Genomic DNA, 22,796 nt, shown 5'->3' on the forward strand with positions numbered 1-22,796 from the left:
GTTATGTAAATATGCTAAATATTTATGTTACGTTTTATGTAGTTTATGACATTATGGTATTTTAGGAAAAGTTAACTATCAAACTACAAGGTTATCTCTACAATTTCTACTGTGGTATTTGACAGGATAATAAAATCAAAAGCTAGCCATGGCAATGCAAAACATTATATAAAAGCTAGGGCAGTACTTTAGGACTACATTATTTATCTATTACTTTTCTTTTCTTTTTTTTTTTTTTTGAGATGGACTCTTGCTCTGTAGCCCTGGCTGGAGTGCAGTAGTGTGATCTAGGCTCACTGCAACCTCCACCTTCTGGATTCAAGTGATTCTCCTGCCTCAGCCTCCCAAGTAGCTGGGATTACAGACGCGCACCACCACACCTGGCTAATTTTTTGTATTCTTAGTAGAGATGAGGCTTTCCCATGTTGGCCAGGCTGGTCTTGAACTCATGACCTCAAGTGATCTGTCTGCCTGTCTCCGCCTCCCAAAGTGTTGAGATAATAGGCATGAGCTGCTGCACCTGGCCTAAAATAAGTAACTTTCAAGCATGAGTGGCACATACAGGGGAAAGCACAGAATAGGACAATTAATCTTAAAATATGAAGACTGAAGGATAACATTAAAGTAGTCCACAAAATCATGGAGGGCTCAGGAAGGGGACCACGTTAAAATAGTAAGAGTGGGAACAATCCCATTAAACATTAAAGATACATTTAGAACTAATAAATTATAAATGCAGGACATTAAATAAATACAAAATTTAAGTAAATACTTACATGAGTAAACTAAAACAATATTTTGGGGCACAACTCTAACTTTCCAGATTATTGAAGAGAATAACTTTCTATTCTTCTGACCACCCTCCTCTACGTTTTTTAAAACCAAAATGTCCATGTTAACAAAATGGAAAAAAAAAAGTCTGTGTTTTCTCACCAAATGGTCTGGTCCCTGGCACTGCTTTAAATGACCAAAAAAGAAAAAAAAAAGGTCCAGGCTGGGGGAATCATCGTTCTAACTGGTGTCGCAGGTTGTATGGTTCAGGACTGAAGATCTGTTTACCACAATAAAAAAACCTGCGTGAACATGACATTAAATGACGCAGGGGAGATAAAACTGATGGCCAACTTGCTTGTTCCCCAAATTGAACTGGCATGGTGGATGCAAAGTTTCATGAAAAATTTCATACAAAAAATACATAAAGTATTTTCTCCTTAGATGTATACTTTCCAAGAAACTGCCATTTAAATAACTGCTCTTCATTCACCTCAGTTTCCCTTTGCTAATTTTATTTCCTTTCACAAATTTTATTCTTCACAAATTGGGATTTGGTTAAATACTAATTTGTCAAGTACTTCCATTTCTAAATAATAATATTACAAACTATTAAGATACCAGAATTTCCATGCCAGGGACAGTGGCTCATGCCTATAATCCCAGCACTTTGGGAAGCTGAGGAGGGCAGATCACAAGGTTAGGAGTTCGAGACCAGCCTGGACAAGCTGGTGAAATACTGTCTCTACTAAAAATAAAAAAATTAGCTAGGTGTGGTGGCTCGAGCCTGAGGCAGCAGAATGGTTTGCACCCAGGAAGTGGAGGTTGCAGTGAGCCGAGATCGTGCACTGCACTCCCACATGGGAGACAGAGCAAGACTCCATTTCAAAAAAAACCCGGAATTCCCTCTTATACACGAATGTGTCCATAAAAGACAGAAAAGCTCTTAAAGGCCAGGCATGGTCTCACGCCTGTAGTCCCAGCTACTCAGGAAGCTAAGGCTGGAGAATCGCTTGAACCTGGGAGGTATAGATTGCAGTTAGCCAAGATTGTGCCACTGCGCTCCAGCCTGGGTGACGGAGCAAGACTCTGCCTCAAAAAAAGAAAAGAAAAAGAAAAACTCATCAGGTAAGATTTCATATCTTTCTCCCTAACTCTCCATATTTTGTTTGAATTATTTTCAATACTTCATAATCCTATAACTTGAAAAAGGAATATTTTTCCTTTTATCAGATATAGTAACAAAAGCTTCCCTTTATAAGGAAATAAGAGAAACAAAAATAAAATTTTAATTATAGACTTATGCTTATCTTCATATTATGGAATAATCATTGCAGCATACATTAAGGTGGTTTTCTTTTTTTATCTTTTGTTTTGAGATCGAGTCTTGCTCTGTCACCCAGGCTTTAAAGAGTGCAGTGGTGCAATCTCAGCTCACTGCAACCTTCACCTCCTGGGTTCAGTTTGTTCTCCTGTCTCAGCCTCCCGAGTAGCTGGGATGACAGGTGCATGCCACCATGCCTGGCTAAGTTTTTTCTATTTTTTTGTAGAGACAGGGTTTCACCATGTCGGTCAGGCTGGTCCCAAACTCCTGACCTTGGGTGATCCACCCATGTTGGCCTCCCAAAGTGCTGGGATTACAGGCATAAGCCACTGTGCCCGGCATATATGTATTTTTCTTTTTAACTTTCATTCTAATGATAAAATATTAACCCATTATTAGATACTATTATCACAAAATCGTTAATCACCTTATTAACTTTGAACTCCTTCACATCCATTGCTTCCTGGTGTTTAAATTGACTGCTATTAGTAATAGGGATAATGGGGATGGCATAAGTAGGTTTCATTGGCTGTCTCTGTGCCATAACCTCAGACATGATCTCTCCATTGTAGTCACCCAAATTATACCTGAAATTGTAAAAATGAAAGTTTACCATTATATATATTTAAGGAATACAATGTGATGTTTTGATACACATTTATACTGTGAAATGATTACCACAATCAAGCTAATTAACATATCCATCACCTCAAATAGTTACCTTGTGTGTATATGTGGTGAGATTACTTAAGATCTACTCTCTTAGCAAATTTCAAGTATATAATACATTGTTATTAACCATGCTGTACATTAGGTCTCCACAACTTACTCATTTCAGAACTGCAAGTTTGTAACCTTTGATCAACATATAAAATATGTAATTTTTATTTGTCAATTATACCTAAATAAAGCTGGAAAAAGAAGAAAGTTTTGCAAAGTTAGTTTTGTAAGTACTTATCTTTATAACCATTAATAACTAGCTGACTGGGATAAAATTATAAACATCAATTACATTTAAGGCAAGACTGCAGTTAAACTTTGACTATTCAATGTCAAACAAATTCCTTTTGTTCGTTCATTTTATTTTTTGGCTTATAGCTTTATCATGGCATATAAATAGATGACTGTGGGGAAAAAAATCAAAAGTTGGAATTTTAACATAGCAATTCTGGCGAAAGATTTGGTGAAGAAGTTGAAATTAATGCCTAAAATGGTGCTAAGGATCTTTCTGCTAGTTAGAATTGCCTGGGCTATAAAATTAATTTTTCTAAAAGTAATCACAAGAAATTTAACAGTGGTTTTCCTTGGGGATAGGGACTAGAAATAGGGCAGGAGGGTTTTAAGTTTCCATTGTGTACCTTGCCAAATGCTTGAGTGGTAAGACTGATGGGCCTTTCCCCCTTTTTCTTTAAGCTTTTCTATTTAACGACCTAGTGTTTTAAATTCTATATGCAGTAAAAAAGAATTAGTCCCATCAATTAACTAAAAAAAAGACTTTAGAATTGTCTCCCTCACAGTCCTACATACAACTAATGGACCAAAAAAAGACCAATTTGAAATGGAAGTACTTCATATATTTTAACTTCAGTGAATCCAGTCACTTTTAAAGAAAATAGAGGAAAACATGTAAAAGTATAAAAAGTATGATACCACATATTTAAACACTTTTTATTATTAAAAAAAGGTATTTCTGTAATTAGATTATTGCATAGGAAATAAATTAACTCAATATACAAAACATTAATGGCACTATACTTCCTCTAATATTATTAAAATATACTTTACCTCTTTTCCATAATTTCCAGTGTTAAATGCAATAGCTCTCTTTTACTCTTTTCTCTTCTTTTTATCATCTCTAGAATAGTAACAGCTCGACTTAGATCTCGACGCAGCTTAAGCATTTTTTCGTAAGAGGCTTCATCATTTTTTCGATTCTGCAAATGTGAAGTTGCTTGTTTAATGTTAGTATTTCTAACTAGTGGTATAGTTATGGACACATAAAAATTTATATATTTGAAGGATTAAATTAGAATTTAAAGATAATGAAAGGGAGCACAGATCACCAGGAAATCAATTTTGTACTGATTTTTAAACAGATTAACATTAAAATATAACATTAACAACTGCATAATCTTAAGGCTAATTTATGTTAGTATTTTTTATTGTAATTGGATAGAAAGTCATATCTGAATACAAATTAAACCACAATATTAAGATAGTCATAAATAACTATACATAATTTTTATTATATAAACAATGATCAAAAAATTTCTTCAAGTTCACTTACTTTTCGAGTCTGCATTTTTTCAGTACGCCTTCTAAAAGCCACATAAGGATCATTTGTGCTGGAACCATCTCTCTTCTCTTGTTTTACTGATGGAATAAGAGATGGCCCTCGACAGTTTTTTCTCTTTTTAATCCAATATTCATAAACTTCTCTAATTAGTTCATCATCTTCTTTTAGCAGTAGTTTGGCTTCCTGCAGACTGACTGGCTAAATGTAAAACATTATGTCATTTTCATACAATACACATACAAGGTTTATAAGTATTTACTTCTTTTTTTTTTTTTTTGAGACGGAGTTTCGCTCTTATTACCCAGGCTGGAGTGCAATGGCGCGATCTCGGCTCACCACAACCTCCGCCTCCTGGGTTCAAGCAATTCTCCCGCCTCAGCCTCCTGAGTAGCTGGGATTACAGGCACGCACCACCATGCCCAGCTACATTTTTGCATTTTTAGTAGAGACGGGGTTTCACCATGTTGACCAGGATGGTCTCGATCTCTTGACCTCGTGATCCACCCGCCTTGGCCTCCCAAAGTGCTGGGATTACAGGCTTGAGCCACCGCGCCTGGCCCTATAAGTATTTACTTCTAAATTTAAAGGACAATATTGATATTACAACATTATTAACAAATGGCAAACTTGAGGAGTACAGTATGCATGTCAGTCACTGAGCGAGGGTGCTTTATATAAATTTTTTAATCTTTACAACACTCCTGGGGGAACTGAGGCACAGAAAAATTTAAACATATTGCTCAAGGTTACACAGGTTATTGATAAGCAGAGATGAGATTTGAATTCATACTTTTTAACTCTAAAGCCTGCCTGATTACCCCCCACCTTTCAATCTCATACTCTTTCCATACAATACAATTCTTTACACAGAGTATGTATATACTTGCTATATACAAATGAAGTTGTACCTGCTGACCACTGCCTTTTTCTAGGCGGTCAATCATTTCCTCAAATTGCAATGGGCAGATGTCCATTTTCTTTTTCAGTTTATTCACGAATACTTCATCTTCAGAATCCAAATCATAATCAGGCTGTTCAGCATCCAAACTAAAAGCTGACAGAAGGAACCATACGCAATCATTTACTGTGTGAATTCACCAACAAAAACCTCACAGATGTCTGCATAAAAACAAGACCCACACTTTCTAAAGAAGTAAGAAAGAATTTTTGGATTTTGTTTTTAAAGTCACAAACAATCTAAGCTTACGGATTTGTCTTCCACATTTAAAGTTAAAGATTGTCTTTACTATGAATATACATATAAGTAATAAAAGACAACGGATGTGACCCCCTCCGCCCACTCCTAAAAGCAAATAAACTAGACCCATTATTAAGAACATAAAGCAACCATTAAAACACATTCCACTGAACCATGTGCAAGTGCCATTTTTATTGCTAAAAAATCATCGTGCATAGGCAATTGTTATAAAACAAAAGACGTTTAATTAATTTTTTTCTATAATATTTAAGTCCTATTTTATAGATTATTCAACTACTTTACGAAAAGCTAAGGGAGTGGTCTTTAAAGCTGAGGTGTTAGAAGTCACTACCAATAACAGGACAGGTTGGGAATCCCTCACCCAAAATACTTGGGACCAGAAATGTTTTGGATTTTGGAATATTTGAATACATATAATGAGATATCTTGAGGATGGGACCCAAGTCCTAACACAAAGTTCTTTTATGTTTCACATATACCTTATAAACATAGCCTGATGGTGATTTATTATTATCATTATTTTTGAGTCGGAGTTTCACTCTTGTTGCCCAGGCTGGAGTGCAATGGCACAATCTTGGCTCATCACACCTCTGCCTCCTGGGTTCAAGCAATTCTCCTGCCTCAGCCTCCCAAGTAGCTGGGATTACAGGCATGTGTCACCATGCCTGGCTAATTTTGTATTTTTAGTAAAGACAAAGTTTCTCCGTGTTGGTCAGGCTTGTCTCGAACTCCTGACCTCAAGTGATCCACCCGCCTTGGCCTTCCAAAATGCTGGGATTACAGGTGTGAAGCCAACACATCTGGCCAGCCTGATGATTATTTTATGTAATATTTTGAATAATTTTGTGAATGAAACGAAGTTTTGACTGTGACCCATCATCACATGAGGGCAGGCGTATAATTTTCCACTTGTGGCATCACATTGGTACTCAAAAGTTTTGAATTGCGGAACGTTTCAGATTTTGAGTTTTCAGCAGTGGTTACTCCGTGAGTATATTCCTGCCTAGGAGGTCTGTTCCCTATGGGAACACTGTCATGTTGATGGAAATGGGAGGACCTTAGATCTGCTGGCAAGAACCACTGCTACTATAAAACGTTATTTAGTTACTTACCCAAATTAAGCTAGGTTGATATGAATATGATAAGCAAAATATGAAACAGCTTTGATACAAAAACTTGTCTCACATCTTTCCCTTACTTAATTCCTTCTACAACCTTAGAGTCCCCATCTTTAGAATGGTATAAGGCTGTTTTCCTGTTCTCTCCAGTGTCATCAGTTCTTTATGATCTAGTAAGATCAGATTTCATTGATTTCATCCAGTATGCTATTTCATGACTGCAGTCCTTTATAAAAATCACTGTTTTTCTGCTTGCCCACCAAGGAGGCAAATGCCGATTTACTCTTTTTAGCACCCAGCCTGATATCGCTCCTCTAGAATCCTTTTTTGATTGCTCCCTAGCCAAGAAGTGGTTCCTAACCCCTTTTGTCTTTTTTAGTGGCTAAGAACCCACTTCACAGACTTTATAGTCTACTTGTTAAGCATGGCTCCCTATTAGAATGTGTGTGATCTCTTTAAAGACAGGCATGCCTTCTTCATTTCTGTACCTCTAAGTGGAAGGTAACAGGTTTCACCTTGTATGCCACCTCTGCTTGCAGTACTCCACTAAAAAGCATTCTAATGTTATATCTGTTCAAGTGAGGAAAAAAATCCTTCCAAAACCAGTCAGACATAAAGTCTGTGATAGGTACAAGAGGGCACTACTTAGCTGCCAAATACTGCCATCTCTGCTTAAAGCTTAACACAGTGTCCGGCCTGGAGGAGTAAAAAGATATTGGTACAGTTCAATCTATTATTTCACGGTTCTATTTTCATTTTGAACTATATCACATTTCTGTAACATTCCTAATTAAAATAAGTGAGTATTCAGACTATAAACATTTCTAGATGTTAACATTTCTGTACTTACATTATGTACAATCATAGGCCCTCCAATGTTTTTCCATGATCTCATTTTGTCATTATTATGTGTTTAGGATTTTGGAAATCCTCAAGTTGATTAAAATTGTTAGATTAAAAACACTTGATACATATTTGACATCCTTGCCTCAGATCTAAGAAAGATATCACTGACTAGCTAGATCATGAAAATCTTCAGTTTCCTTTGTTTAAAAGCTAGAGCTTGGGGTCACCTCTAGAATGTACTTAGCGAAAATGGGGAATATCAAATTTGAAATCCCAGATATAAGATGCTTTCTACATAAAGTTCTCTGGCTGCTATAGATTTTATCTGTCAGAAAGCTGTACCAGAAGAATATGCTGCAGGGGCTGTGGAGGCAGGCAGAGGGAAGGAGAAAATAATCTTTCAGAAGCTGAGTACAAAGACAGGATATCTGTTCTGGGAGGTAACGTAAATGTAGGTTCTACTTTAGGAAAAAGTATCCATTAAAAAAACCTTATTTAGAAGTCAAAACTTATACAAGTTGTTGAAATAAAAACAGTACAAGGAACACCTGCATACTCTTTACCCAGATTCAGCTACTGTTAAACACTTGAAACTCAACATTAAGATACCCATCCCATATAAAGTGGGCAAAAGAGGCCAGGCATGGTGGCTCATGCCTGTCAGCACTTTGGGAGGCCTAGTCGGGTGGATCACCTGAGGTCAGGAGTTTGAGATCAGCCTGGCCAACATGAAGAAAACCCATCTCTACTATAAAAAAAAAAAAAAAATTAGCTTGGCATGGTGGTGTGTGCCTGTATCCCTAGCTACTCAGGAGTCTGAGGCAGCAGAACTGCTTGAACCCAGCAGGCAGAGGTTGCAGTGAGCTGAGATCACACCACTGCACTCCAGCCTCGGTGACAGAGCGAGATGAGTCCAATGAGATATTACTACACACCTAATTAGAATGGCTAAGATAAAAAATAGTGGCAACCCCCAGTGCTGGAGAGAGAGGGAGAAACTGGGTAATATACACCTGGTAATAATATAAAATGGTACATCTACTCCAGGAAACAGCGTGGCAGTTCCCTCCCAAACTAAAAATGGATGAACTCTGCAACTATACTCATGAATATATACCCCAGAGGAAGAAAACTCATGTTCTGGCTGGGTGCAGTGGCTTATCTCTGTAGCCCTAGCACTTTGGGAGGCCAAGGCGGGTGGATCTCTTGAGGTCAAGAATTCGAGACCAGCCTGGCCAACATAGTGAAAACCCATTTCTACTAAAAATACAAAATTAGCCGGGCATGGTGTCACACACCTGTAATCCCAGTTACTCGGGAGGCTGAGGCATGAGAATTGCTTGAACCAGGAGGTGGAGGTTGCAGTGAGCTGAGACTGCACCACTGCTGTCCAGCTAGGGTGACTGAGTAAGACTCCGTCTCAACAAACAAACATCAACAAAATCACGTTCTCAAAAAACCTTGTACATGAATGTTCATAGCAGCTCTATTTGTAATGATCAAAAACTGGAAACTACCCAATGTTCTTCAATAAGTGAATGATTAAATAAACTGTGTTATATACATGTCATGGAATACTGCTCAGCAGTAAGAAGGAATGAACTACTGATATATCCAACAACTGAATGAACCTCAATGATACTGAATGAAAAAAGCCAACCTAAAAAGGATGCATACTGCATGATTCCATTTATGTAACATCTGTGAACATAATGATGCAGATGGATCACAGATGAGTGATGGCCAGTGGATGGGGGGAGGGAAAGGTACAGTTATAAAGGAGTAACAAGCGGGAGTCTGGTGGTGATGGTGGCAGTGAGTGTCTTGATAGTGGGGGTGGTTACGCAGGGCTACACATGACACAGAACCACAAACACACATACATACGTGGCGCATGTCTAACTGGTGAAATCTAAATAAACTCTAAATTATTTAGATAATAATCAAAAACTCAACTTCACTTTCTTGGTTTTGATACTGTACTATAAGTTGTGCATGAGGTTAACACTGGATGAGGCTGGAGGAACTGTGCAGGAGACTTCTCTGTACACTTTTTTGCAACCTCCCATAGATACAGGGCAGCTAACACAAATTTAGCAGCACTATCTTTACCAATATTTCAAAGTATATATCTTTCCAAAGACAAGTTACCTCAAATTTGTACTGATAAAAAAATTTCCTCCCAAATAAGCTACAATTCTGCTGTCACTTATTAATATTTGATTATAATGTCAGCAGTCAATTCCTTTTTCAATACAGTTAGTATCTTTTGACTTGACTGACCATATATAATTCACTAGTTAACAGTAAAATATATTTTATAGATTTTGATCATAAGTAAGCCATCTTTAAGACATGCACTAATTTTTTTCTCATAATGATAATGTAAATTAGTATACTTTTATCTTATTTTACTCAACCTTGCTTTAACCTAAAAGCATGCATTTATAAGATAATATAGCTTGTGGCAGCAGAACATAATGTGGTTCTAGTTAACATACATGGGAAAGATCAGATCCCTAGCTCTCAAATCCACCTTGACATGATTTTCTGGAAAACAACTTTTTAGGTTCTAATATTTATCAGATTTGTTTGTAATGTCTGTGTCTATCTCTTTAATGTAACAAAACATGTGAGTGCACAAGTAAACTAGTTAAAATTGGTTTCTCAATGTGCTTGCAAGGAACAATAAAAACAAAATAGGTTTATATTGTCCCTAAAAAAAAATGTAGATGGTCACCTAGGAAAACTTCTTGATTATAAAGATTAACAAGACAATGAAAGCTGCAAGAATTTTACCTTACTAACTTTTCAATTATTTGTTTTTAAGTTGTTAATTACTTGGAGATTGGGTAAAAGCTCTCAGCTATTCATCACCAAATGTCACACACAGTTATTGAATGATCATTTGTTATGAAGACCCTATCACTATTAAGTGAAATTAAGTTCCCAATCAGAACACTGAATTTTTAAAAAATTAGCCTCACTCTACTAGAAAAAAACAGATCTGGGGTTGGTAAGCTATGTCCCATGGGCCAATTCTGGCCTGCCACCTGTTTTTATCATTAAAACTTTATTGCAACACAGTCATGTTCATTCATTTTTGTATTCTCTTTAGCTGATTTTGCACTGCAATAGCAGAGCTGAATAGTTGTGACAGACTGAATGACTCACAAAGCCTACAGTAGTTACAATCTGACCTTGTACAGAAAAAGTCTGCTGACCTTCACTTACGTCAAGTTCTTTAAGCATATTAATATTAAGCCGGGCGCGGTGGCTCAAGCCTGTTATCCCAGCACTTTGGGAGGCCGAGGCGGGTGGATCACGAGGTCAAGAGATCGAGACCATCCTGGTCAACGTGGTGAAACCCCGTCTCTACTAAAAATGCAAAAAATTAGCTGGGCATGGTGGTATGTGCCTGTAATCCCAGCTACTTAGGAGGCTGAGGCAGGAGAATTGCCTGAACCCAGGAGGCAGAAGTTGCAGTGAGCTGAGATTGCGCCATTGCACTCCAGCCTGGGTAACAAGAGTGAAACTCTATCCCAAAAAAAAAAAAAAAAAAAAAATAAAGACTATTAATATTATTAATTCTGAACAGGAGGAAAACTATTTCTATATCTGAGGTGTTTTTTTTTAATCCTACTTGTCTAAAGCAGTACAAGATTGCATGCTGGGATAAAACAAAAAATGTAGAATAATAAATGCTATCTTTTCTTGTCAGGCAGATATCTCAAATTATCATTCTAAAAGTTGAAAATGGGCTCTAATAACTCTTAAGCTGATGCAGGTCAATGAAACAAGTAATGAAAATGTTCCTGAATAGATAAAAATCTGTCGTCATATAATAAGGGAAATGTAGAAAATAAAGTCATTAAGAAAATCATTACTTACGCTGTATGTGAATGAGCTGCTTTGGCATCTTAAATTCCCCAGGATATATAGACTCATAGTAAGCAATATTACTTTCTGCCTCTGGGACTGGTATAACCATATTATCCCTCTTCTCGCCATACACCTGCTGTGCTGAAATAGCTCGTTGAAGATGATGTTCCTAAAAAGAAGAAAAAAAAATAGGTAAGTTCACGTGTTTTTTTTTTAAAGTAGCAAACAGATCATATAGACTAGCAATTTTTTTTCCTCATTTGTTTTTAAAATAGAGATTCCAGTAGTAGGCCTTGAAAGCATGTTGTTAACACGATACAACTAGTGATAAAATCAGTTTAGGTAGAAAGAAAAAAAATTTGTCAGAAACACTAAATATTTCCTCAAAATAGCAAAAGGAATTGCCAAAACTGAGAGTTATATAAAGAGATTCAAAACAGGTGACAAAAATCTTGCATTTTATAGATGAGATGAGGAGGAGTTAAAACATTTGAACTTGATATATAAAGAAAGTGGGCTATGGCTAAAAGATATTAAAATCTCATTCATATAGTACTTCATACATGCAGAAGGTATCTGAATACAAATCAACTAATATGATTTCTTCAAAGAAGGGCAGTGGTCATCTCCATTTTGAGTTGAAACTGACTGACTGAAAATCCTGGTCTTTTGTCTGATATGATAACCTTTCATACACATTTCCAGAGCCCTTTCTGAGCAGCTGCAGAGTATGTGTAGGGGCAGAAAGCACATTCTCTGGACTCAGGCTGTCTGGATTAGAACCCAGCTCCAATAGTGAAACAGTTTGTGACTCCCAGCAAGAAACTACTCTTCTAAATCCATTCCCTCCAGTCAGAGAAGAAAAGAATCTACTTTATAGAGATGGAGATTTAAGTAAGATAAATGTGAATAAAATGTTTAGCATAATGCCTGGCATATAACAGGTGCTCAAAATAGATTTTGGTTTAGTCACTACACATAGTTTGTGATACTACTGGCTGCCATATAAAAGTATTAGTCTCATCCATCCCTATCAACACTGAATCAACACTGAATTTTGGTATATACCTTATTAAATTCAAACACACACACACACACACACACACACTCTCTCTCTCTGTCTCTGTCTCTCTCTCTCTCTCTTTCTCTGTCTCTCTTATGGATAAAAAACATTCTAACAGTATAAAGAGTTCCAGCCCTCATAGGTAGTCTGTTAAGAATGCGTATAATTTTTCCAATATTGTGATGTATATACAAATGTGTACATTTTTAAATATATAAAGGAATATATACAGTCCTATATAAATAGATATAAGATATACACAATAGAGAACTTTATCCCTAGCTTTGGTTTGCTTGATATATCCTGGAGATCTTTCCATACCAATACTTCTACCACATTCCTTACAATAGCTGCATTATATTCCACTATATTGACGTATATATTGATGTATCAAATTTATTTAACCAGATACAAATTGATAAAACAACCTAAATGCCTACCTGTCTCCTAAGTGCTACACAAAAACACTTGTGTATTATTATGTACAAGATATCTTTGTGGACTTGTGAAAGCATCTGTAGGACAACTAAAAATAGAAGTGCTCAAACAGTATATCTAAGGTTGTAACAACACATATTCCCATCATTCCTTAAGTAACTATTGCTTAACATTCCTTTTGAGTTTAAAACTCTTTACGCAAAACTACTTTAATTTCTTTACAAAAGATAGTAAAGTTTCTTTTCCTTCAAATGTTGCTCTTTGCTCGTTTTCAAAAGTGTTACTTTTTTCTTATTCATACTCAATTTGATTTTTTATTCTAAACCCACGGAAGGCCTAATGACCCCTGGGAGGTGGCAGGTGCAGAAACTAAGCACGTATTGTGTGCATGTGGAGTGGGGAGAACAGTATCACTAAACGGAATTCTATCTTCTACTTTGTTAGTCTGTTGCCATATTTACTGACTCTGAATGCTCACTGACACAAGGTGTTTCTGCCAATCCCAACATAAGTCAGTTACATGCATACGCTTCAATTCTCAGATATCCTCAAATATTAAAAAAAATATTCTTAGCACACACACCAAGTTTGCTTTTTGTTCCCAGCTCAGAACCCTTAATCTCTTAACCCTTAATTTCTATGTGTAGGTGAACATGTTAAGTCAGATATTTTCTTTTGGACTTTTACAAATCCGTCTTACTCTTGGTGATGCCTTTAGGACATAGCATTCAAGCATTCATTTATTTTGTTTAACTAGTTCTGATATGCACCTGGTCTAAAAGAGAGGTAGTTGTAGGTGAGAACAGAATATGCCAATGTCAGCTGAGCACAGTGGCTCACACCTGTAATCCCAGCACTTTTGGGAGGCTTGAGGCGGGTGGATCGCTTGAGTCCAGGAATCTGAGACCAGCCTGGCCAACCCCGTCTCTACTAAAAATAAAAAAAATTAGCTGAGTGTAGTGGCATGTGCCTGTAATCTCAGCTACTCCAGAGGCCAAGGCAAGACAATCACTTGAATCTGGGAAGCAGAGGTTTCAGTGAGCCGAGACTGCACCACTGCACTCCAGCCTGGGCAACTGAGCAATACTCGGTCTCAAAAGAAAAGAAAAGGGGGAAAAAAAAAAAAAAAAAAAAAAAGCCAGTGTCTGAGATTATTAGTTGGTCAGAAAATGAAAAAAATTCACACTTGTCAGGTTTTGCCACTTTTAATAGTTTATTTTTACATCTATAATTTATTTTTTCTGTAAGGAGAGACAAAGATCTACCTTTTTTCCCAAAAGAGTGAGCCATCTGTCCTAATGTCATGTATAAAATCATCTACTCTCCTTAATCATTAAAAAGGTTCCTAAAGGAATCCTCATACACTGTTGGTGGTAATGTAAATTAGTATAGCCACTATGGGAAACAGTGGAAGTCCCTTAGAAATCTTAAAAAAAAAATCCAGAACTACCATATGATTCAGCAATCTCACTGCTAGGTATATACCTGAAAGAATGAAAATCAGTATATCAAAGAGATATCTGTACTCTCATGTTTACTGCAGTACTTTTCACAATAGCCAAGATTTGGAATCAACCTGTGTCTATCAGCAGATAAATGGATGAAGGAAATGTGGAACTATACACAATGGAATATTATTCAGCTAGAAAAGAGAATGAAAACACCTATCATTTGCAGCAACATGGATGGAACTGGACATTATGTTAAGTGAAATAAACCAGGCACAGAAAGAAAACTTTTTGCATGTTCTTGTTCATTATGTGGGAGCTAAAAATTAAAACAATTGAACTCAATTTTCCATGAAAACAATAGACAGGATGAGTTACCAGAGGCTGGGAAGGGTACTCGGGAGGGGGAGAAAAAGTGGGGATGGTTAATGGGTAGAAAAATGTAGTGAGACAGAATGAATAAGACCTAGTATTTGATAGCATGGCAGCATGATGACAACCGACAGTAATTTATTACATATTTTAAAATAACTAAAAGAGTAGAATTGGGAAGTTCCTAAACAAAAAAATGGTAAATGCTGAAGTGATATATATCCCAATCACCCTGATGTGATTATTACACATTGTATGCCCCATCAAAATGTCACATGTACTCCCTAAATATATACACTCATTATGTACCCATAATAAAAAATTAAAAAAACTTAAGTATCTATATTATAAAATACATTTCACTTCCAACTGGGAGTATTTTCAAGCTTTTTATTTTTTTCTTTTCCCACTCCACTCAACTCTCTCCAATGCCAATATTTAATGTGTTTTAAACAATATAGCCTTGGGCTGGGCACAGTGGCTCACACATGTAATCCCAGCACTTTGGGAGGCCGAGGCAGGTGGAACACTTGAGCCCAGGAGTTCAAGATTATCCTGGGCAACACAGTGACACCCTGTCTCAAAATAATAATAAAAATAAATAAATAAATAAATAAATAGAACAATGTAGCCTCATACTGCATTGCCTCATTCTATCTAGCATGGTTATTTCCCACTCATAATTTTTCCTTATCAGATTTCTCATTTATTCTTTCAAATAAACCATAATAAAATTAATTATTTAGGTATCAAACATGGCCCCTAAGGAATTCTGATTTTTATAGGCAATACAGTACAATGATTAAGAACATGGGCTTTGGCCGGGTGCAGTGGCTCATGCCTGTAATCCCAGCACTTTGGTAGGCCGAGGGGGGCAGATCACTCGAGGTCAGGAGTTCAAGACCAACCTGGCAAAAACGGTAAAACCCCGTTTCTACTTAAAATACAAAAATCAGTTGGGTGTGGTGGTGCACACCTGTAGTTTCAGCTACTCAGAGGCTAAGGCACAAGAATCGCTTGAACCCAGGAGGCAGAGGTTGCAGTGAGCTGAGATTGTGCCACTGCACTCTGGCCTGGGTGACAGAGTGAGATTTTTCTCAAAAAAAAAAAAAAAAGAAATATTAAAATAAAGAGCATGGACTTTGTATTCAAGGGTTCCCTGGATTTGAATGTTGGCTCCACAGTTTACTAACTCTATGACTTTGGGACTTGGGATAAATTATTTATTCTCTTCCAACAATCCCATATGGTAGGTATGTAATACACATTTACACATAGTAAGTTTTATTTGCAAATGTGTATTACATACCTTACATATGGGATTGTTAATAGGCTCAAGACGTACTAGTACCCAAAACATGGCAGCCAGTCAATATCTTTCATTATTAGAGAAACTGAAGGTTTTCATACATTTAGTTATCATTTCTATCCCCTTGTATAAATAGTGTTTTATAGAAAAAAACTTCCCTTTTGTTTATATCCATTTTTTTCCCAACTGTGAAATCAAAATTTTGTGTACCAATATTATAGTGAACCATCACTAACTTTAAAAAATCTTATTTGTAGTTTTTCTGTACAAAATATTTCACGTAGGCTGGGTGCGGTGGCTCATGCCTGTAATCTCAGCACTTTGGGAGGCCAAGGCAGGCGAATTACCTGAGGTCAGGAGGTCAAGACTAGCCTGGTCAATGTGGTAAAACCTTGTCTCTACTAAAAAATACAAAAATTAGCTGGGCGTGGTGGCATGCGCCTGAAATCCCAGCTACTCAGGAGGCCGAGGCAGGAGAATCACTTGAACCTGGGAAATGGAGATTACAGTGAGCTGAGATTGTACCAATACACTCACTATACCACCTGGGCCACAAAGTGAGACTCTGTCTCTAAAAAAAATTATAATAATTAAAAAAAATTTCATATAGTTGCCTCCTATTTTTAAAAGTTAAGAAAACAATCTTCATATATGGCATTGAGAGGTGAAGTGTCATGATGTCTGCAGCATATTTTCAAATGGTTCAGAAAACAGGATTTAAAGAAGAAGAAAAAATACTACAAAATATTGTAGAATCTGAGTTGAAGGTACATAGAAGGTCACTGTACTACTTTCAACTTTTCTATAAATCTGAAAATTTTTATAATAAAAAATTGGGTAAGGAAGAGGGCACTAAGGGTCAGGATATATATAATATACAGCAAATATGGTTAGGTTCTTCTAAGGCTTAAAAAACAAACAAACAAACAAACAAAACAAAACAAAAAGAAAAAAACAAAAAAACCTTCCTTCCTCAACAGCTGAAATAACCATGACCTTCTACTATTCATATTTCCTCCCTTCCCAAGGACACCAGTTCTCCCTTATCCATAGGGGATACATTTCAAGACCATCTCAGTGGATGCCTGAAACCACTACTCAATGCTATGTCTACTATATTTTTCTTATAGTAACACACCTATGGATAAAGCTTAATTTATGAGTTAGGCACAATACCTAACAATAACAGAACGAATGTAACAACATCCTGTGATAGGTTATGTAAATGTAGTCTCTTTTTCAAAATATTATACTACACTTACTCCTGTGATGTGAGATGATAAAATGCCTCCATGATGCGATGAAGTGAGGTGAATGAGATAGGCACTGTGATGTGTATTAGTCTACAAATGAAGCCTAATTTAAAATGTTTTTAAAAACTCATTTTACCTTAAAAATACTAATTTAAAAGCATTTTTAAAAACTCATTTTAACTTAAAAATCATTTCTAAAATTTTTCATTTAATATTTTCAGATTGCTGTTGATTGTAGATGATTGAACCTGTAGAAAGCAAAACCATGGATGAGAGGGGATTGCTCTGTACACCAGGAGCCTGAGATGAGGAGACCAAACACAGAGGGCCAGTGAGGCTGAAGCATGGTGAGTGAGGTGGTGAGTGACACGTTCTTATGTACAAGGAGTCAAGTGCCAGATCATGCAGAGTCTTAGGGGTCATGTCAAGAATTTGCCCTTTTTCTAAGAGCAATAGTGGCTGCACGGTTTTACAAGAGCACCTTGGCTGCTATGTAGTAAATGAACCACACTTCATAAAACAGAATATATGTTGCCCTTAAATAGTTTAGAATGATATTTAATGACATGCACAAACCATCAGTTAAAGAAACATCTGAAAATTGTATGTTCAAGGTATCTAAACATTTTTTTAAAGACTGAGCCTAAAGGTATAGAAAGCAGTGTAAAGTATGGATAGATAGATACCTCAATCTTCCATACATTCCTTTATCCCCACCTTTATTTTTTCACAGCACATTAACATCCTCTGATATGTCAATAGTCGGTTTGTTTACTACCATTACCCACCTCTCCCCACGCCTCCATCCCCAATCTAAGCAGCATGAGAGCAGTGATTTTTGTCTGTTTTGTTCACTGCTGTTATCACCTCCCTAAAATAGTGTTTGGCACAAAGCGGAGTGCTTAATGTGTATGTATATGTGCATGTACACATACATGTGCACACATGCACACACACACATACAGTTTTAAAGTATATGGACCAGAAATTTAATAGGTTATCTCTGGGTGATAAAATTTTCAAACTCTCTTCTGTACTGTATTATATTTTCTAAAATGTACTTGCAATACTTTTTGAGTACATTTCACAAAATAACTTTCTAAAACAATGGTAATTTGTTTTTTCTTTTTGAGACAGAGTCTTGCTTTGTCACTAGGCTGGAGTGCAGTGGCGCAATCTCGGCTCACTGCAACCCACTCCTGTTCAAGTGATTTTCCTGCCTCAGCCTCCGGAGTAGCTGGGCCTCTCGGCCTACAGGCACACGCCACCATGTTGGCCAGGATGGTCTGATCTCTTGGCCTTGTGATCTGCCCGCTTCGGCCTCCCACAGTGCAGGGATTACATGAGCCATCACCGGGCCAACAATGGTAATTTCTAAAAGACATAATTTGATTCAGTGAAACCTTTCCTATTTGAATCAGTTTCCTTCAAGAGTAAAACATTCATTATATTCATAGTTTTCCAAGTAAACAAAATATTTTCAAAACCCAAAGCTACATATAGCTATTTTCATAAAATAACATTAAATAAGTGAAGGGATGATTTTTTTTTTTTTTTTTTGCTTTCAGCAGGAAGATATAAAATGGTAAAGCCAGGTAACAAAATAAATTAGGAAATGACGACCTCTGTATTCCATCAACAGATATTTATTTAACGCCTTGACTAAATATCTGAGATTATGCAAGTGTAAATCACAATGATATTCCAAACTGTTTCACTGAAACACTAATTTCAGATTATTAATAGGTAGTCTACTGAGAAGTTTGATAATTTTTTTAAGTGTAGAGAAGGCTCAGTTTGAAGCTTAGTTTTTTTTTTTTAGGACTTCTGAGAGCTTTCAGCATGGTAATGTAAACTGTAGTTCTTAATAAAGGAGGATATAGCCATTCCAAACCAATGACAACAGAATCATTTTTTTTTTCAGAAATCACCCCCTAATAGTTCATAGAGAACCTTTGGAATACAGTTTGGGAAATGCCGGTATATAACTAAAACCAAAGATATGGGGCAGAACATCCAGACTTAATTCTCTTCATTAATTAACTTAGTCTAAATTTACTGAATGCTAACCATTAGTTGCCTGGCACTGGGACCCAATGGCAAATAAGAGAGACATGCTCTACATGACATTGCAGAGGTTAAACTCCAACAGGGGGACAGATAGTAATGAAATATTTCTAAAAATAAATAGTACAGTATAATAAAATATTATGAAGGAAAAGTACAACATATTTAGAGAAATATAAACAGGAAACATTTCTGAGACTATCTCTTTACCAGTGGAGAAAGTGACATTTAAACCAATATTTACAGAAATAGGAGTTAAGTGAAAGATTGTTTTAAAAAGAGGGAATAGGCCGGGTGCATAGCTCACACCTGTAATCCTGGCACTTTGGGAGGCCGAGGAGGGAGAATTATCTAAGGTCAGGAGTTTGAGACCAGCCTGGCCAACATGACGAAACTCTGTCTCTACTAAAAATGCAAGAATTAGCTGGCCTGGTGGTGGACACCTGTAATCCCAGCTACTCTAGGGACTGAGGCATGAGAATTGCTTGAACCTTGGAGGCGGGGGTTGCAGTCAGCCAAGATCATGCCACTATACTCCAGCCCGGGCAACAGAGTGAGATTCTGTCTCAAAAACAAAACAAAACAAAACAAAACAAAACAAAACAAAACAAAACAAAACAAAACGACAAAGGAATAGCTATGTTTGAAGACTACTTACTATTTATAACATGTTGGATGGGTAAAATTTATTTATATTATAAAATTTACAATAATTAGGTTCAGTTGTGATTTCAGTTAATTGCTGTAACACCAAGATCAATTCCAATTTTTCATTTTGCAGAGGTATAAACTCTCAAATCAGCCTGATTTTAAAGTGAACAAAGGAAATACAATTAAATAATTTAAAGAATTATTTAATATGCAATCTTATAAAAATGGAATTAGAATCAGATAAACCACAGCTTATAATTAAGCAAATAACTTAAAAACCTCTTGGGCTGAAAATAATTATAGATAAGTTGTCTATACCTAAAAACATGAACAATAAAAAGATGAGGTAACACTGAACAACAACTTTTAGAAGGTTCAGAGGCATACTTTCTTGTCATGAGCCTTGCTATCATGACATCCAGGTCTGAAAGTATTCACTTTTGTCACTTCAGCCTGCCTACTGCAATAGAAGAACACAGACTTTAGAGACTCACATGTGAATTTTAGCTTCATCATCTGACTCCAAGTTCAGCAAGTCGCCCTGCTATGCATTTTTACTATTTGCAAAATATATTTTCCTTACCCATCTTTCCCTCTCTTCTCTCCAGCAGGAAATGCTCCCTCTTCACTTTATTACTTTTGCTTACACCATGAAAAACATTGCCTTATCAGGTGGCTTTCTATAGTGTCTGTTAAATGCATGGGTAGCTAACAGAAAAGGGTAAGCCTGCTCTAAACAGGGCATATCACTAATATTAAGAAGGCACAAATATTTTTTATCACACGAGTGACATTAGCTATCTGAGATAAAGCCCATCTGAAGGCATATGTTTTGCAAATGTGTCATAAACATCTGCTCTGTTCCTTTGTTCACACGGGTGCATATCTTTGTTGCTGTCACCATTCCTCTTGCTCTCACCCCACCATGGGAAATTCCCACTTGAGCTTCAAAGTCTGATTCAAAATGATTTTTTCTTTACCTCTCCGAGGAAGAATTTCTCCCTCATTTGTGATTCTGCACTACTACATTTTATATTTAGGGTGCTGTGCTGTCACTATTTATGTTTACATACTGATCTCTAAAATGTGAGTTCTTTAAGAGTAGAGACCATGTCTAATTTGCCTTTCTATCTTTTCCTCTAAAAGATATATTCTCATGTACTATTTTGGGACTGTAAATCTCTTAAGGATGAGAACTAAACTGATACTGTTTTTGTAACCTACTCATTGCCTAGTATAATATTTTGGCTTACTGGTAGGCACTCAATATTTTACAAAATATCACTGTAGAAAGATGAAAAGGATCAACCTAAATAAAACACATGAAAAAAGACATTTCTACTTGCTCTATAATTATAACAAACATTACCAAATGAAAAAGAGCTATTCAAGGTTTTATTATGCAGATTCCTAAACAAAGATTAAATTGTATTCACTCATTAAATTTTTATTTAAGCAAATGACGATCATACTACTTATCCATAACAAGTAAGGCCAGATTTAGACCTTTTTGGTTATTGAATTAAAAATAGCTTATTAAAAGCAACAGTAACATACAAAATTCCTTATGTATTAATAAGTGATGACTAATTCTATAAGAAGCTACTTAAGAAGTTTAAATCCTTGAATTTATGCATGTAGAGGGAGGCTCCATTGCTATCTGAACAAAAGGCCTGAGCTGAATTATTTTCTTTCCTATTTTCAAATGACATTTCTAAGAACCCAAACAAATAACCCTGTGGGGGACCACTGCTCCAGCAAATACCACCTAGTTTTTCTACATCCAAATGCCCAACCCCTTCCTTGACTCGTTATAACCACCTCTAACTGGTTCTCTGCCCACACCTTCATCTATTCTTCACCGAACAGTGAGAGCAATCCTGTTAATACACAAGTTAGGTCATGTCATTCTTCCATTCAAAATCTTAATGCTTATTTCCCATCTCAGAATAAATTCCAAAGTCCTTGAAATTGCTTCCAAGGTCCAACATGACCAAGAACATGAAATTGCTTCCAAGGTCCACTCCCCTTTCCTTGTTACCTCTCTGGTAGTTTACTATTCCCCTTTTCACTCATTGTGCTCTAGTCATACTGGATTCCTTGCTGTTTGTCAGTCTTATAAGAATCAGCTTGCTCCCTCACCTCTTTTAAGTTTTTGTTTAAAAGTCATCTTCCCAGATTAATCAGATCATTCCTTAACAGTTCTCCCACTATATATCCAGCAGAATGGCCAAAATGGAAAAAGCTAACAACATCACATGATGGTGAGGATATGGAATACCTAGAACTCTCATACATGGTTAGTGAGGAAAAGGCTGATAGATCCTTTAAGACCAAGTACACACAATCCATAGCCCAGCAAGACCACGTCTAAAAATTTACTCAAGAGAAAGGAAAACACATGTCCACAGAAAGACCCTGAGTAGGAATGTTCAGCTTTATTCATAATGGTCTCAAACTGGAAGCCACACAAATGTCCACCAAAATAGGACAGATGAACAAACTGTGGTAAAGCCATACAGTAGACTACCACTCAGCAATAAAACGGAACAAACTACTTCTACATGCGACGACATGGGTAAATCTCAAGAACACTACAGACAGTAAAATAGCGTCACACAAAATACATCAGTGAAGTTCTCAATCAGGCAAAAACAATCTATGACAGAAAAAAAGTCGTAACAGTACTTCCCTCTGGGAAGTGGAGGTAGAAACTGAGAAGGGGAATCAGACTTTTCT

The 22,796-nt window shown here is 36.5% G+C and overlaps 1 protein-coding gene across 6 annotated transcripts in view; it reads right to left on the reverse strand.

Moving 5' to 3' along the window:
- Nucleotides 1–22,796, reverse strand: part of EPC1 (enhancer of polycomb 1) — a 109,342-nt gene that overhangs the window by 20,378 nt on the left and 66,168 nt on the right. For all 6 annotated transcript variants that reach the window (XM_002750150.6, XM_009000151.5, XM_035307136.3 and 3 more), the window contains 5 exons: nucleotides 11,466–11,625; nucleotides 5,300–5,445; nucleotides 4,383–4,589; nucleotides 3,881–4,029; nucleotides 2,523–2,682 (listed from right to left, as the gene is read on the reverse strand). In XM_002750150.6, the coding sequence (XP_002750196.2) occupies nucleotides 2,523–2,682; nucleotides 3,881–4,029; nucleotides 4,383–4,589; nucleotides 5,300–5,445; nucleotides 11,466–11,625 (822 nt within the window). The remainder of the gene's footprint in view (nucleotides 1–2,522; nucleotides 2,683–3,880; nucleotides 4,030–4,382; nucleotides 4,590–5,299; nucleotides 5,446–11,465; nucleotides 11,626–22,796) is intronic.

Source organism: Callithrix jacchus, chromosome 7, assembly GCF_049354715.1.
Source record: "Callithrix jacchus isolate 240 chromosome 7, calJac240_pri, whole genome shotgun sequence".
Taxonomy (NCBI): domain Eukaryota; kingdom Metazoa; phylum Chordata; class Mammalia; order Primates; family Cebidae; genus Callithrix; species Callithrix jacchus.